Source organism: Myotis yumanensis, unplaced genomic scaffold, assembly GCF_028538775.1.
Source record: "Myotis yumanensis isolate MYYU_CA2020_CCGP unplaced genomic scaffold, mMyoYum1.0.hap1 SCAF_18, whole genome shotgun sequence".
Taxonomy (NCBI): domain Eukaryota; kingdom Metazoa; phylum Chordata; class Mammalia; order Chiroptera; family Vespertilionidae; genus Myotis; species Myotis yumanensis.
The window spans coordinates 27,121,489-27,138,192 of record NW_027223769.1 but is presented as its reverse complement, the minus strand read 5'-3'; the positions used below and the strand labels follow the sequence as shown (position 1 = coordinate 27,138,192).

Genomic DNA, 16,704 nt, shown 5'->3' with positions numbered 1-16,704 from the left:
TATCACTGTCCACATTATCGGGCTTTAATTAATTTATTGTAAAATAATTACATTTTGAAATCCTAGTATGTTTGACTGGAGTTTTGAATAGTATTTTGCACTTCTTTTTTTTTTTTTAATATATTTTATTGATTTTACAGAGAGGAAGGGAGAGGGATAGAGAGTTAGAAACATCGATGAGAGAGAAACATCGATCAGCTGCCTCCTGCACACCCCCCACTGGGGATGTGCCCGCAACCAAGGGACATGCCCCTGACTGGAATCGAACCTGAGACCCTTCAGTCCGCAGGCCGGCGCTCTATCCACTGAGCCAAACCGGTTACGGCTATTTTGCACTTCTTAAGATACTTTAAGTTACCCACCTTGAGTTATTGTTATTATAATTGTTTACTTGTTTTATTATTGTTAGATCACAAGCAGTCTGAGAGATGACTCTTATTCATTTTTATATTCACTACCTAGGACAGTACTTTGATCCCAGTGGATATTCAAAAAATATGTACCATAATTATTGTTAATAAAAATCAGCATCCCCACACACTTCACCCTATAAGGCCAATGCAGATCTAGATACACAGCATAACTTCTTTGAACATTTATTGACTTGGAGAGAATAGGACATACCATTTTGCCAGTAACATTTTAAGAGTGACAGATCTAGAGCAAGCTATGTTTTTTTGTGTGTGTTTTTTTCAAACTAGGTTCAACTTTTTCTATATGGCATTGATTGCTTGTTAGTTTCTAAGAGCAGGGCCTTCAGCAGCAAGAGAATTATTGTACAGATGAATAATAGGCAGATTAGGAGACTCAGAGGTAATCAAAAGTAGAAAAGTAAGGGGTCAGAAAATGGGTCAATTTACCCACTTTGCCCAGCAGTTTTTTAGGCTGCTCACACAAAAGAGCTGCAGCCCAGTCTCCCTCCATGTGTTTCAGCCTGTCTGTCAATCTCAAATGGTTTCATTGGCCTTAGAGCTAAAATTGTTTGTCTTAGCACTAGTGTGTTGCTTACGGTAAGACTCTGAGCCCTGGTAATAAGTGTATGCTGTTTGATTCCCATTCCTCTGGCTCTGCAGTTACTCTCTCCTTTTCCTTTTCCCTAGGTGTACGTGGTGGGGAATGAGCCTTTAACAGTTTTGGTGGATTCCCTGCTTCCCGTCCTGGGAGTGCTCTTTTCTCTCTACTGCTTTACCAAGCAGAGCGTGTCTCACATAAGGTAAACAACCAGAGAAACTTTCTTGTTTTTAAATAGTGAAGTCTTCTTTTGCATGTTGCTCTTGTTCTTATTTTGAATTTAACATGTCACCTTATAATTAACTAGAGGCCCGGTGCACGGCATTTGTGCACTTGAGGGGAGTGGGGGTGTCCCTCAGCCCGGCCTGGGCCCTATAGCAGCCTGGGAGCCCTTGGGGGATGTCTGTCGGACATTCTTAGCGCAGCCACGGAGTCGGGAGAGGCTCCCAAGACCGCAGCTTGTGGCTGAGTAGCGCTCCCCCTGTGGGAGCACACTGTCCACCAGGGGGCAGCTTCAGCATTGAGCGTCTGCCCCCTGGTACTCAGTGCACGTCATAGTGTCCGGTCATTTCGCCGTTGAGTCGATTTGCATATTACCCTTTTATTATATAGGATTTTTTCTTTTCAGTCAGGAAAACATTTGAGAGCCTTCTTATTCTGCTCATCTAGAAAAGAGAGAGCTTTGTAGATTGCAGGGGATTGGGTGTAGGTTTTAAAATGACTTGCCTCAGCCTCAGTCCTAGACATCAGAGATGAATATTTACATGTATGATCATGCCCCTGTTTAACCAGTGAAAAATACTGGAATTACATGTCTAGGAAGGAGGAAATAGAGGATGGTTCATAACTACCTCGTGGGGAGCTAGGAATCAAGCTCAGGAAATCTGAATCTGAATATAGACTCTGTAATTTAGACTTGGATTTGGTGTTAGTGCTGCACAGGATAGTTTAGAATGAAGGGGATTCTTAGTCATCCAGGAAATAACCTTTCGTATTGGGATTTAAGTAGGACTCCTTTTTTATCAGCTCTATTTTCACAGCTACTTATGTGGTTTCTTTCTCCTTATAAGAGTTTATATCCTTTCTAAAGTCATACAGAATTCTGATTTTTGGTGTTTGGAAATAACCTATATGTAATCTGATATACAATAATGGTACCTTCTTCATTGAGTTATTATGAAGATTAATTGTGCATTAAACTGTTTAGCAAATAGAAAGCTACCATCATTACAAGGGGTGAAGGAAAGTATAGTTGACCCTTGCATAACATAGGTTTGAACTGTGTGGGTCTATAGACGATTTTTTAAATAAATACCTGTACTGTTTTCAGTCTGTGCTTGGGATCTGTGGATGTGGAGGGCTGACTGTACATTAATCTATGCCATTTTATTTATTTATTTATTTATTTATTTATTTATTTTTTATCCTTACCCGAGGATATTTTTCCATTGATTTTTAGAGAGAGTGGAAGAGAGAGGGAAAGACAGAGAGAAATATCCATGTAAGAGAAACACTTCTATTGGTTGCCTCCTGCACACGCCCAGACCAGGGCCTGGGCTGGGGAGGAGCACGTAAACTGAGGTACATGCCCTTGACTGGAATCGAACCCAGGACCCTTTGGTCGGGAGGCTGACGGTCTATCCACTGAGCCAACTGCCTAGGGCAATCTGTGCCATTTTATATAGGGGACTTGAGCATCTTCAGATTTTGGTATTTGCAGGGGATCCTGGAATTGATCCCCCAAGGATATGGAGAGACAACTTAAGTTTTCGGGGAGTCAGAAGTTTATACATGTATTTTTACTGTGTGTGTGTGGGGGGGGGGGGGGCGTCGGTATCCCTAACCCCCACATTGTTCAAGGGTCAGCTGCACTGTCTTGCATATTAGCCAAAGCTTACATATTGCCTTTGACTCTGACTTTTGGTTAGCGCATCATTGTAGCCCAAAGCCATATGGGAAGTGACAATAGAAAGGGCAGTGTGAGATGGAGACTATATATGTGAATTTGGCTTTAATGGACCATCTATATAATAACTCCTGTTTTAGTTTTGAAACCCAAGTCCTCATAGCACTGTCATGTCCACATCAGAGACTGAGAAGGGAGAGGCAAATGTTTATTCCATTCCTCTCCTAGTTGAAAAGGGGATGAGGAATCTGCAAGAATTTGTTGGTATGCTGTTTCTTGGTCGCCAGCTATTGGTCCCATTGGTAGTGATGGTTTCATCAGTGTAAACTTTCTTTCACAGTGCCTAATCCAAAGGCAGTGGGTACACTTCGATTACAAAAAATACATTCACATGGGGCTCATATGTCATATCACATTTATTTCTAGAGCCAAAGATCCGTCAGTCACTCATTGAATTTCAGGATATTTGTAAGAAGCATTCTTTTCACTCCTGCACTTCAGTGGAACTAGGTGACTATGCCAGCATTTAGAATGCAGTGGAACCTGACAGTCTTTCTTTCTCTCTTGTTAGATGCATAGAGTAAGATGACAAGCTCATTTATAACTTTTTTCTGCCAGGTCACTTTGCCAAGAGATCTTATTATGGATTCTGGGGAAACTGGAGAGGAACAAAGCAGTTGCCAGCCTAAAAGGATTTGCGGGATTGGACAGATCTGTGCCTTCACTCCATTCTCTGTGTCAGTTTAGAGTTGCCACTCAAGGTGGTATTATGGTTACCGTCAAAGAGGCCATTTGGTGAGTCCAACCACCCTTTGCTATCTCTCTTCAGATTTAATTGTACCCAAGGCCATTCTGTGATTTGTCCACTAAGGGGCGCTGATAGAAAGGAAACAAAAAAGCAGCTGACATGCGCCTGTTTATTATAGTGTCTACATGAAATGTGAGCCTTTTAAAAAAAATTTTTATTTTCTTGTTTAAAGTATTACAAATAGTAGTACATATGTCTCCTTTTTTCCCCCATTGACCTTCCCCTGGCCTTTAGTAATCCTCCAGGCTTTTCCTCGATGCTAGCTAATAGTAGGTGCAATCTACTGGAGCCTCACAGCTCGGCCCCTTACTTCACAAAGACTTTGCCAGTGAATCAGAATAAAGGGCAGACACATGTTCACCCTCAACACCATAAACCAATGCGCTTTCTCACTCTCAAAATGGTATATGTGACCTGAATCAGACGTTTTCCTATGGGAAATTGCTTGATAGCTATCTTTTATAGAAATTTTATAATGACAGTTTGTTTCTCCCAGGGATTGATTAGAAGGTGCTTAATAAATGTTACTGGAATGGGTAATTTATTTCTCCAACATCTCACAAGTGTAGGTTAAATTCTTTCCATTTTCTGGGTGATATGTATAGATGTTATTACCTCAGACTGTAAATTATTCTTATCAGATTTCACAAAGTATTTACCTGGTGGCAGCTACTGTACTTAGATCATATCACATTAAAAATGTTGTCAATTGTTAAAGTGTTTAAATTTAATTTTTTTATTCATGGTTGACTAAATTTTAGAACACTTTCAATATGATGAACTTGAGGAAAATAAACATATTGATTGCAAACAATTATCAGTACAAACTCAAGCTAGTATTTTACTGAGAGTTGTTTTGTTGAGCATTAGTAGGTTCTGTGGTTATGCCCTTGAACTGAAAGAGTTTAAAATTTTGGGGCATGTTTATTTAAAAATTCCTTTGGTACAGTTGAAACAGGGACCAATGTAGTGACTATATAGCGAATTTTATAGTATTTAACTTATCAGTAGTTAAAACTTATTGCTATCTTAACAAGCCTTTAGTGCACTTCTTAGTGCACATGTGTCAAAATCAACAGCTCTTATTGAAACTAAAGTTTCTCTTTATTGTAGGAAAGATAGTGAGTAGGCAGTGCTTGAATGAATCTCCATCCCTACCGGATCCTTAACCTGGGGTCTCCACATGGACTTTTAAGGGGCTATAATCTCCTGAAATTATACACAAGAAGTTTTTTTTATATGCAAACATAGATTTTTTTTCCCCCTGGAGTAAAGGGAAAATAATTTAAACAAAAATTTGAGGTCTTTTTAATGATTTGTTGTATGGAAAAATAACATGTTACTTTAGAATATTATTAATGGGGTTTTAAAAAAATATATATTTCTGGGGATGGGAGGGGAAAAAAAACCTCTGGGTGATCAATCTTCCCAAGATAAATGTGACTCCACATTGCAGTGATGAAGATGAAGCCCTGTACCAGAAGGTATCCTCAGAGCAGTGCCAGCTAGAGCATCTCGGGGACTTGCTGTCCCACTGCCAGGAATGTGGGTTGGCTGGTGACTTCTTCATCTTCTGCTTGAAGGTAAGAGCTGCAGTACATGTGCAGTTCATGGTCAACTCTATTCCAGGGTAGTATCAGGAGCCCCTTTGAATTTTCAAGCCAGTTGTAATCTTAGGTTCTAAAATTAGGGCCTGTTAGGATAAATAATCAGAGGATATAAGGGTAATTTATGTTTTAGGAGGTTTGGTAAAAAGAAGAAACATACCCTCAGCAGTACACGTGTAACTGAACAACTTTGCAAGGTAATCTGCCCTGAAATTTTAGAGAACACCAAAGCAGAACTGTTGATCTATGAAAGGGTTAATCTTTGCTCTGTGTTCATAGTAAGAACTCTTTTGAAGTTAATAGCAGGTTTTACAGCTATAGAGTAATCCCTTATCCTTTCTGACTATTGTTTTGTCAGGTATTTAGAAAGGAGATTTAGCAGTGCTGCCTCTCTCATTTCATTTTGTAGCTGCTTGAAAACCTTCTCCGGGTTTGCTTCTTGGTGCTGGTGGTTGTCCTTCCTGTTGTCCTAATCTCCCAACAGTAACCCGTACCCCATACCGTTACTCCTCATTTGCACTATTTGAGACCATAAGCCTCTGATTCCCTGTCTTCCAGCTCTGCCTTCTCCATTATTTCCCCTAAATAAAGTGCCTACTCCAAGAGAATGTTTGTGGAGTTTAAGGATGGTGTGGGTGTGGGAGAATACAAGGAGTGAAATAGGGCTAATAATTCTAGAATTTGAAGTTGGGGTACTTTTTAAAAATATATATATACTAGAGGCCCGGTGCACAAAAATTTGTGCACTGGGGGGGGGGGCAGGGTCCCCCAGCCCGGCCTGTGCCCTCTCACAGTCTGGGACCCCTCGGGAGATAACGACCTGCTGGCTTAGGCCTGCTCCCGGGTGGCAGAGAGCAGGCCCAATCCCTAAGTGCAGCCCCTGGTCAGGCTCAGAGCAGGGCCGATTGGGGAGTTGGGGCGCTGCCCATCATGCACAGAGCAGGGCGGATCGGGAGGTTGCAATGCCACCCTCAGTCACGCTCAGGGTAGACTGATTGGGGGGTTGGGGCACCTCCCCCTGTTATACTCAAGGCAGGGTCAATGGGGAGGTTTCGGCGCCACCCCCTGTCACGCACAGAGCAGGGCCGATCAGGGGGTTGGGGTGCTGCCCCCTGTCACTCACAGAGCAGGGCCAATCAGGGGGTTGGAGCGCTGCCCCCTGTCACTCACAGAGCAGGGTCCATCAGGGGGGTTGGGGCGCTGCCCCCTGTCACACACAGAGCAGGGCCCATCAGGGGGTTGGGGCGCTGCCCCCTGTCACTCACAGAGCAGGGCCAATCAGGGGGTTGAGGAGCTCCCCCCTATCACTCACAGAGTAGGGCCGATAGGGGAGCTGGGGCACCGCCCCCTGTCACACACAGAGCAGGGTGGATCAAGGGTTGGAGCGCTGCACCCTGTCACACTCAGGGTAGAGCGAAAGGGGAGGTTATGGCTCTACCCTGTCACACACAGAGCAAGGCCCGTGGAGGAGGGTTGGGGCGCCACCCTCTATCACCCACAGAGCAGGGCTGATCAGGGGGTTGGGACGCCACCACTGTCACACTCAGGGCAGGGCCAATGGAGAGGTTATGGTTCTACCCTGTCACACACAGAGCAGGGCCCGTAGGGGCAGGGGGTTGGGGCGCCACACCCTGTCACACACAGAGCAGGGCCGATCAGGGGGTTGGTGCGCTGCACCCTGTCACACACAGAGCTGCAGGGCAATCGGGGGATTGGGGAGCTCCCCCCCATCAGGCACAGAGCAGGGCTGATCAGGGGGTTTGGGCGCTGCCCCCTGTCACGCTGATCCCAGTGCCGGGAGCCTCATTGCTCCGCTGATCCCGGTGCCGGGAGGCATATTACCTTTTTACTATATAGAATAGAGGCCTGGTGCACGGGTAGGGGCTGGCTGGTTTGCCCTGAAGGGTGTCCTGGATCAGGGTGGGGGTCCCCACTGGGGTGCCTGGCCAGGCTGGCTGAGGGGCTGAGGGCTGTTTTCCCGCTGGCAGTTGACTAAAAGCTCCCAATAGCTCCTTGTTTTCTTTTTTTTTTTTTATTCTGGGCCAGCTTTAGCTCTGAGGCCTCGCTGCTGAAAACATGGATACAATGTTGCAGTCCCGGGCTGACTGAAAGCCGTTTTGTTTAGCTTCTTATTTGCAACATAGTAATAGTTGCTTAGAGTTGCAGTTGAGAGTCCGGCAAGTGAGGCGGGGAATGTTGGAGTCTGCAGTTCCTGGAGGAAGCGAGCAGCTTCAGTGCATGGCTGCTGGCCGCCATCTTGGCTGACAGTCAATTTGCATAAGGATACACTGATTAGCCAATGAGAAGGGTAGCGGTCATATGCCAATTACCATGTTTCTCTTTTATTAGTGTAGATTTTATTGATTTTTTACAGAGAGGAAGGGAGAGGGATAGTTAGAAACATCGATGAGAGAGAAACATCCATCAGCTGTCTCCTGCACAACCCCTACTGGGCATGTGTCCACAACCAAGGTACATGCCCTTGACTGGAATTGAACCTGGGACCTTTCAGTCCGCAGGCTGACGCTCTATCCACTGAGCCAAACCGGTTAGGGCTGGGGTACTTTTTTTTTTTTTTTTGATGCAAAAGCATAAGAGTCTTTATTCGAGCTAGCTCGGCTCCCCCACCTTGTCGACACAGCAGCAGGAAGCAGAGAGAGCGAAGTCTGTGTGGAGAGGGTTTTTATAGGGGGTTGGAGTAAGGGGAGGAGAAAGGGCTGTGGCCTTGCCGATTGGCCAGGCGCAAGTCGATGTCTTGTTCCTGGGTGTGGCTAGCAGAGGCTTAGACTTCTGGGAGGAAGCTCCTTGCCAAGCACATGGCCAAGGTAAGATGGAGGGCGTAGCACTTACCCTGGGGCAAGATGGAGGGCCTAGCCCTCGCCCTTTCATTCCCCCCTTTGTCTTGGAACTTCCGGCTCAATCATGAGATGGACTGCATTTCTATTCCACCGTTGCTAGAGGCCTGAACTGGGCACACAGAACTATCAACTGAACTATCCCTATACGCTTAACAAATGGTCCGGTGGAAGGGAAAGAAACCATTTTAGCTTTATGGGGTACTTTTTTGATGCTTTCTCCTCTCCCACATTCACATCTACCCCCTCCGCCCAGCCCACTCATTGTAAGTAACATTACAAGAATATGTGTCCTCTTAATTTGACACTTTAAAAATTTTTATTTAAAAACAAAAAAAATGAAAGGTGTTTTTCGTTGTTGTTGTTTTTTCCCCCCTCTAAACCAAGGTTTTCTCACCTTGGAATTATTGACATTTTGGGTTGGATAATTTTTGCTGGCTGCAGGTAAGGGGAGATGGGAGGCCTTCTGGTGAGGATTGGGGGCTTCCTGTGCATTGTAGGGTGTTGAGCACCATCTCTGACCTCTTCCCACTAGGTGCTTGTACCACCCTCCGATTATGATGACCAAAAAGGTCCCCAGACACTGCTAAATGTCCCCCTGGGGAGCAAAATTGCTTAGGCACAGTTGGGAAGCACTGCTCTAAACTGTCAGTTACTCTGTTAAAGCATTAATTGTTAACACGTTGCGGACCAGTAGTTTTATTGCTAGCTTTACCCAGTGGCCAGATAAGTTTCTATTGAATGAGTATAAAAACCGTTTTACATAAATGTTAAAGGCACGCTTTAAAATTAAATACCCATTGCATTTTGAAGTTATTTATTATATGTTCTTACCAGCTAATATCTTTTAAAAGTATGATACTTTGTAAAACACTGTGTAATATGAAGTGAGAATTCTCCTGATCCGTATAAGTAAGTTAAGGTTTTACCTTCCCAAGGAAATTTGCAATATGAAGAGCAGGGGAAAAGCCTACAAAACCCACAGTAATGAATTATGTATTGGTAGAAATTTAGTTCTAAATATCTTAGGGAAAAGGGGCTGTGGTGCTGAAAGCATCTAATAGTCTCTAAAGAGGGTTTGGAAATGTTATTTGGCTTTAGTTCAAGGAAGGCTAGTGATGGAGATCATAAAAATACTGATGAAATAAGTCTTTCAAACTAGTTCTTCATGTGTATGTTTTTCATTATGAAGTTTTAAATTTTCATACACAGGGTATCATAGTGTAGGTACTATTCTGCAGCTTACATTTTTTACTCCACAGTGCTTTTGAGAGCTCTCTGTATTGATATCCACATAGACCTAGTTCATTTATCTCAACTGCTGCAATATAATAAATACATCACAATTTATTCATTTTCTTATCGCTGGACATTTTTGTTTCCAATTTTTGGCTATTGTAAATAGTGCTGCAGTGAACACAGACTAGTCCTTTAAATACACATTTCAAACCGAGTTTTCTAGCTGTTGTTGAGCCCTTTGTCCTACAGGCTTTCCCTTTTCTCCTACACTGACAGGAGTTGACTCATGTGGCTGTGGAAAATGAAGCAGAGTTAAAAACGCAGCACTTCTCCAGCAAAAGCCTCTTGGAATTAGAACAGCACCAGACTCTTCTGGTGGAAGGCCAGGAGCAGAAGCTGCTGGTCCTGCAGCTGGTGGCTGTTCTGTGCGAGAGGATGTCTGAGCAGATATTCACAAACATCACTCAGGTCAGTGTCCGTCACATTCTGGATCCGGCCTGGTTTGGTTTCTTTACATTCTTTCCAAAAAATGTTCAAAGAATGTTACTCAGAGTGTGGTTTGATGACACCTGCCTCAGTGTTACCTGGAATGCTGGTTAAACATGCCAATTACTGAGCCCACACCAGACCAAGAGGATCGACACTTTCACAGGTCCTGGGAATCGGCATGTTTATTAACAAACTCCTGAGGCGATTCTTACGCGCATATAACTTTAAGAACTGTTTTAAATGTTTATATGTTGTCTCAGAGTGGTTTTTAACTTCATTAGAGCCTGGGCATCTGTGGTTTTTGTTATTGTTGTTGTTGTTAATTCTCACCTGAGCATATTTTTCATTGATTTTTAGAGAGAGTGGAAGGGAGGAGGAGAGACAAAGAGAGGGAGAAACATCAATGTCACATCAATTGGTTGCCTCCCGCATGCCAGGGCCAGGGATGGAGCCTGCAACTGACGTACGTGCCCTTGACCGGGATTGAATCCGGGACCCTTCAGTCTGTGGGCTGACACTCTATCCACTGAGCCAAATGGGCTAGGGCAGCATCTATATTTAAAAAATACATTTTTTTTACTTTTATTTTTTATTTAGTTTCTTTATTGATTAAGTTATTACATACGTGTCCTCACCCCCTAAAAAACACATTCTTACTTGATTTTTAGAGAGAGAGGGAGAGAAAGGGAGCCACAGAGAGAGAAATGTGGATAGGCTACCTCCTGCACACCCCCCACCTTGATAGCCTGCAAACTAGGAATCGAACCGGCAACCTTTTGGTGCTCAGGATGATGCCCAACCAACTGAGCCACCCGGCCAAGGCTGGGCATCTGTATTTTTTAATGCTCTATGGATGTGCATCAAAAGTTGAGAATGATTAGAAACTCAAATTTAAGAAAACAATCATCTAGAATTTTACAGGTCCTCTAACTCACAGCTTTTCTCCCTAATAGCCTGTGAAGTTTTAAGATTAAGACAAAACTGCTTTCAGAGTAGAGTAACTATGTGAATCAGGGCCTGAATTTTATTGGCTCAGACATAATTTTTATAGCTTTTTTTTTTAAAAATCCTCACCCAAGGATATTTTCTCCATTGCTTTTTAAGAAGAGTCGAAGTGAGCGGTGGGGGTCGGGGTAGGTGGAGAAACATTGATGTGAGAGAGACATATCAGTTGGTTGCCTCCCACAGGAGCCCTTACCTGGCGGCAACCCAGGTACATGCCCTTGACCAGGAATTGGAATCCAACCTGAGACCCTTTGTTGGCGAGCAGATGCTCTAACCACTGAGAACACAGCCAGGGCTTACCAGCTTTTTTAAAAATAGGAAATAAAAGTAATAAAGCATAAGCAGTGCAGGTGCCATATTATACCATTTTACCAGAATTAGTTGTTGGTTGGTGAATATTTGGTTGTAAGATGGTATGATTGTCACGTTTAAATCTGATTCTCCAGCTCTTTGTATCCTTCTCATTGTCATCTGCCTCGGGTGTTGCTAAGCAGCATTTCAGTACAGCTCCTGCTGAGAAAATTTGCAGCTGCCTGTCAGCTCTGACTTATCGTGACTGTTTAATGAGAATTATGGTCATGATTTTTTTTCTTGGCCTCTTATTCCTTCAGTTTCATTGAGCCTGTGTTATGTTACTCAGTGGGGTGATTTGTTTCTCTTGTGTTTATATCATTTCCCTGAAGACTTTCACATGCACATCTTATGTTTTTGTCTTAGGATGCTAGTTGGAAGGGGAAATGGTCTAAAAATTTATATGACTTTAGCTTTTGCTCTTATCTCCCATTATTCCCAATTAAGGAACAATGGTTTGAGGCTGATACAAAAATGATTTAACTTTATCCTTCAGTTAAGGTTAAAATGTATCAGGACAAAAAGAAATAAAAAAAATATTAAATTGCATTTAGTAGTCTTACTGCTAGTGATACTTTTGGTATGTTATTTTGAAATACACACATATGGATAAGTTATAAGTAATAAATGTTATAGTAATTTAGTTAATATGATTAGGGACCAAAATTTTCAGTGTAAGAAAAGAATTATAAATATAAAATCAAAGAACTTGAGTATAAACCTTACTATATTGAATTTTGATTGGAAGTATGAGTGTGAACTCATGATTTGTTTTTCCCTTTTTGAAAAATAGATAATTCCTAGCTAGGTTCACTGTCAGTGCCAAGAAGCAATGACAGCCCAGTAGCAATAAACATCGTTTGTGCTGAATTATAGTTTCTAAATACCATTTCCTACTAAAAGAACACAAAGCTTATAGGATTAAAGGTTTATTTGTGGTCTAGGGTAGGAATTGTACACTATAAGCCTCAGGGCATTTTATTGTACCTGAATATAAGGAAACTATGTAAAATTAATGAGTTCATGTCAGTAATACTCAGGAGCCCATTTGAAAGGGCCATAGGACATTTTGAGCATTAAAAGGAATAATGCCTGCCATGGATGTAAGCACATCAGTTATAAAAATTCTAGTCCCTACAAAAAAAAAAATCCCACATAGGACATCTTTGGAGATTGTTAGGGCATTACTCATTAATTTGTAAATTGATAAATGAAGGCAAAGAATAAAGCATTTATCTTGCTTTTCCTTGGGAACTGTATTTCAATGTAAGCAAATAGTTGATGAAGGAAAAATTTTCTTTATACAGGAATCACAGCTAAAAAATTCAAAGAACTAGAAAATTATGAATGTAATAGGCCAAATACACCCAAACCATCTGATCCCGTCACTCCCGGCACAGCATTTTAGTAAGAAGACTTTCAGCCCTAGCCAGTGTTGCTCAGTTGGTTGAGCTTTGTCCCATGCACCAAAAGGTTACTGATTCCATTTCCAGTCAGGGCACATGCCCTGGTTTTGGGCTTGATCCCCAGGAGGAGGCATGCAGGATGTTTCACTCTCACATCAATGTTTCTCTCTCTCCCTATCCCTTCCTCTCTCACTAAAATCAATATAAACATTTTTTTAAAAAAGAAAGCTTTCAAATTTGAAAGAATTTTATAGTGATTACTTACATATCCACTGCCTAGATTCTATTAGCATTTTATTATACTTGCTTTATCACATATTAATTCCTGTTTTCAACAGTCTGTCCACCTCATTTTTGATGAATTTCAGGGTTAATGCAAATATCAGTATATGCCTCCCTAAATATTTCAGTATGGACTGTTCATCTTAACATCACCATAGGTAGACAAGCAGACATTATGTGCCTCCTGATGTAATAAAGTAGGACAGATGCAGCACCTCCTGGGAAGAGTTCTGACAAAATCCTATCTAATAATAGACAAACATGGTAATTGACCGTACTTTCACTACACTTCCCATTGGCTAATCAGGGCGATATGCAAATTAACTGCCAACAAAGATGGCGGTTAACTACCAACAAAGATGGTGGTTAATTTGCATATGTAGGCGCAATGCTGGGAAACGAAAGGGGAAGGATGGAAGAAGCCGCCTGCTGCTGACGGTGATCGGAAACCCAGGTGGCAGGCAAGAGCTGGGTGGCAGGGCAAAGGCAGCCCTGGGGGCCATCTTTGCCCTGCCCCCTGGCCAGTGATCGGAGAAGCCGGGCGGGGCAGGGAAGAGGCAGCCGCCAGCATCCGCCTCTTCCCTGCCTCCCCCACTCCCGGGCCGGTGTTCGGAGAAGTACCTGTATTTTTTTTTTTTCAAAGTACCTGTATTTTTAATAATTTCTTGACATGGTAAAAGAATTTTACATTACGATCCAAGGGTGGTGGGGTGAGGAGAAGGAGCAGCAGAACAATCCAACAAACAAAAAGGGAAACAGAAATGCATGGTGGAAGGGATTTGAAGGGTGGGTAGGGGCATTGCCCAACTAAAATGCAATTGGTTTGTTACTGAGTACTATTCATGGGAAGACAGCACCCTGACTCCTTCTCTATACAGCATATTGGGAGTAAAAATGATGCATCCAGGTGGAAATATGATTAGGGGTTGGAAGACAGGGAAAGAAGTCAGAAATAGGCACTGAGAGAGTCACTGGCTGGCTGGCTGGCTGCAAATAATGACTCTCCAGTAGTGATAGAATAAAAAAGTGGGGGATATCTCTGGAAGATTCAAGAGATAGGGGGCAACTCTTCTATGGTTTTGACTTGCCCAGCAGATTTCCACATACACACATGTACACGCCTATGTTTGCATGCACACACATATACACATAACTGACTGCCCTCCCTGGAAGCACAGAAGAAGAAGAAGCTGCCAAAAGAAGAAGCCGCCCACCTTTGGTCTGGGCGCCAGCGCCTGCAGCTGGCTGCAGCCCAGGAGACAGACAAGCCACCCGCCCGAGGTCCCAGGCTGCAGCCACCTGGAGAAGCTGACAGCCCTGTGGTCCAGGGCACCAGTGCCTGTGGCCAGGGAAATAGGTTCCCTCTTCTCCTACTGCAGTCATTACTTCAATATTCCCCTTCTGAATTTCTCTCCTGTGCTGCAACCCAACTCCACTTTTCATCAGAAGTATACGGAACAGAGAGAGCAGTGTTAAAAGCTTACATTTTTAAGCCGGTAAGGTTGGTACTTAAAACATATAAATGGAAAACTAGAGTCCTTAAGATAACAAAGGCTACAAAGGACAGGGACAGCGCATGACCTATTATATCCAGCAATCCATATGGGGACTGAAAACTTTGCAATGATGACAATTAGTGAAGATATGAATCATATAAAATAGTTGACAGGGACAATTCTTCCATCTTTGAAAATATCTACATCAAATCTGTTTAGATTTTCATCTGCATAATATAACACATTCTGACAAGACCACCACCACCACCAATGTGGTCAGTGTTGTGCCGATAAATGTTTAATAACTGAGGGACCGCCCCCCCCGCCGCCCTGAGTGCACAAATTTTTGTGCACTGGGCTACTAGTAAATAAATAAAATAAATTCCCCAAAATGTGAATCTGAATCTAATCATGAAAACGCAGGACAGAGGAGCAAGTTAATGCGATGAGGAAGCAATTGGCCAAATACAGAATGTGGGAAATTCTACAGGACAGATGACCCAGTTTCTTTATCAAATGGCACCAAAAAGGAGTAGGCTGTTGTAGCTTGAAAGGGATGTATAACCAAATACAATGTGTGGATCCTGATTCAAACAAACGAAGACATTTTTGAACAGTCATGGACCTAGTATTAGAAGATATAAGGGATTGTTGGGTGTAGTCATGGTATGGTAGTAACACATGCTCATTGTAAACACATCTCAACAACATAGAAGTGCAATATTTAAAAATTAGAGATTTCTGATTGAAGATGGTGTGTCGAACACATGTGTTTATCTGCCTCCTCTGGAAACCACAAGGACCAATAGAGCAGGAAAGGAGAGACGGTAAATAAAAGAGAATAACATTTGGAAACTGGAGAATAGTAGCTGATTTAGCAATTTCAGAAAATGGAAAGCTAAGTGCCTGCATGGGAGAAGTCAAGAAGCAAAGCACTGTATTTCAATACAATTGTTTTGAAAAGAAAAAAAAAAAAGAAGCAAGCTACTTCTCCCTGCAGAACCCTGGGAGGACTGGAGGCCCCAGATAAGCTCTAAAGATGGAGGTGAATTTAGAGCTTAAAATAGGTTGAAAGGCTGCACTAGCTTGGGTCGACCACTTGATTCCTTCCTCAACTTTGTACAACCACCCCCCACCCCCCAGCAAAAGATTGGAGGTTTATTCTTGAGAGAGGTTGAATCCAAGAGACTCTGAACTTGAGTGGTGTTAGCACACTGAAAAACTGGAGGATTAGGTTGACATCTACATGCTCAGCAGTGAGGCCTCCAGCTCCCTTCCCCTCAGTTGCTAGAATGGTGGCAGCAGGTTTACACATCCCCATAGGTTAGTGTGAGGATTAAGTGTGCCTATAACTGTGATATGTTCAGAATGGTACCTGGTAAGTAGTAAATGCTTAATGTTATTATTAAATTAACCAGCTAAATAATTAAAGGTGGTTGTCTCTGGTCCAGAATCAGGTGGGAGTAGGACATTGCTGTTTTTCATAATAAACTTTCAGGAATATTTGACTTTTTAAATTAAGCATCTGTACAAAAAATTTAAGGGAAAGATAAAAGTCTCTCCCCCCTCCCTGCAGCAGGCTTTAGTCACATGCCTATCCTTGTGGCTGGCAGCCCCACCCAAATCACAGGAAATGAGTAGAAGGGGGAGGAGCTGTTATCCAATAGGTATGGTGGTTTTGCTGTTACAAGAAAGTTTGCAGGAAAAGCTACTTCATAGATGACAATGCAGCTGATTATTACATTAACAGCTTCCAGGGTTTTATGTATGTATATACATATAGACAGATATAGAAAAGTTCCTTCTTAACAAAAATAGAATGATGTTACTTGTTTTCCAACATATATAGTAGAGAGGAAATTAGAAAAAGTCAGAGGTTAGATAGTTCTTTTCCAGTAATTTAACAATAAGTGTTCTGATACAGAAGCATCCTATAAGCAAGGTGTGCTTTAGAAAACTCTTGAAAGGCAAAATAGGTAGCCCAAGATGCTCGATGAGAGTTTCTCTAAAAGGACCAGTGTCCTTAACTCTGGCATCAATAAAGTCCTAGGCTAAGAGGGTGGTGAAACTTGCCATAACCAGCATTGTTCATTTCAGTAGGTGGAACTTTTAAATAATTTTTCTAAACTTCCTGCCTTATTCCAAAAGACAAGTGTTAACAAGCCACTTTTTTTTTTTTACTTTAAGCTTGCAATAAAGATTCTAGAGTAGTGTGTAATTTGCCGAGGGAGTTGAACATGCAAGCTTGC

The 16,704-nt window shown here is 42.5% G+C and overlaps 1 protein-coding gene across 1 annotated transcript in view; it reads left to right on the top strand.

The window, feature by feature from the left end:
- The window catches only part of TANGO6 (transport and golgi organization 6 homolog), a 144,849-nt gene that overhangs the window by 29,102 nt on the left and 99,043 nt on the right, over positions 1-16,704 (top strand). The window contains 4 exon segments of the mRNA XM_070398934.1: positions 1,101-1,213; positions 3,536-3,712; positions 5,182-5,308; positions 9,703-9,894. Coding sequence (XP_070255035.1) covers positions 1,101-1,213; positions 3,536-3,712; positions 5,182-5,308; positions 9,703-9,894 — 609 coding nt within the window.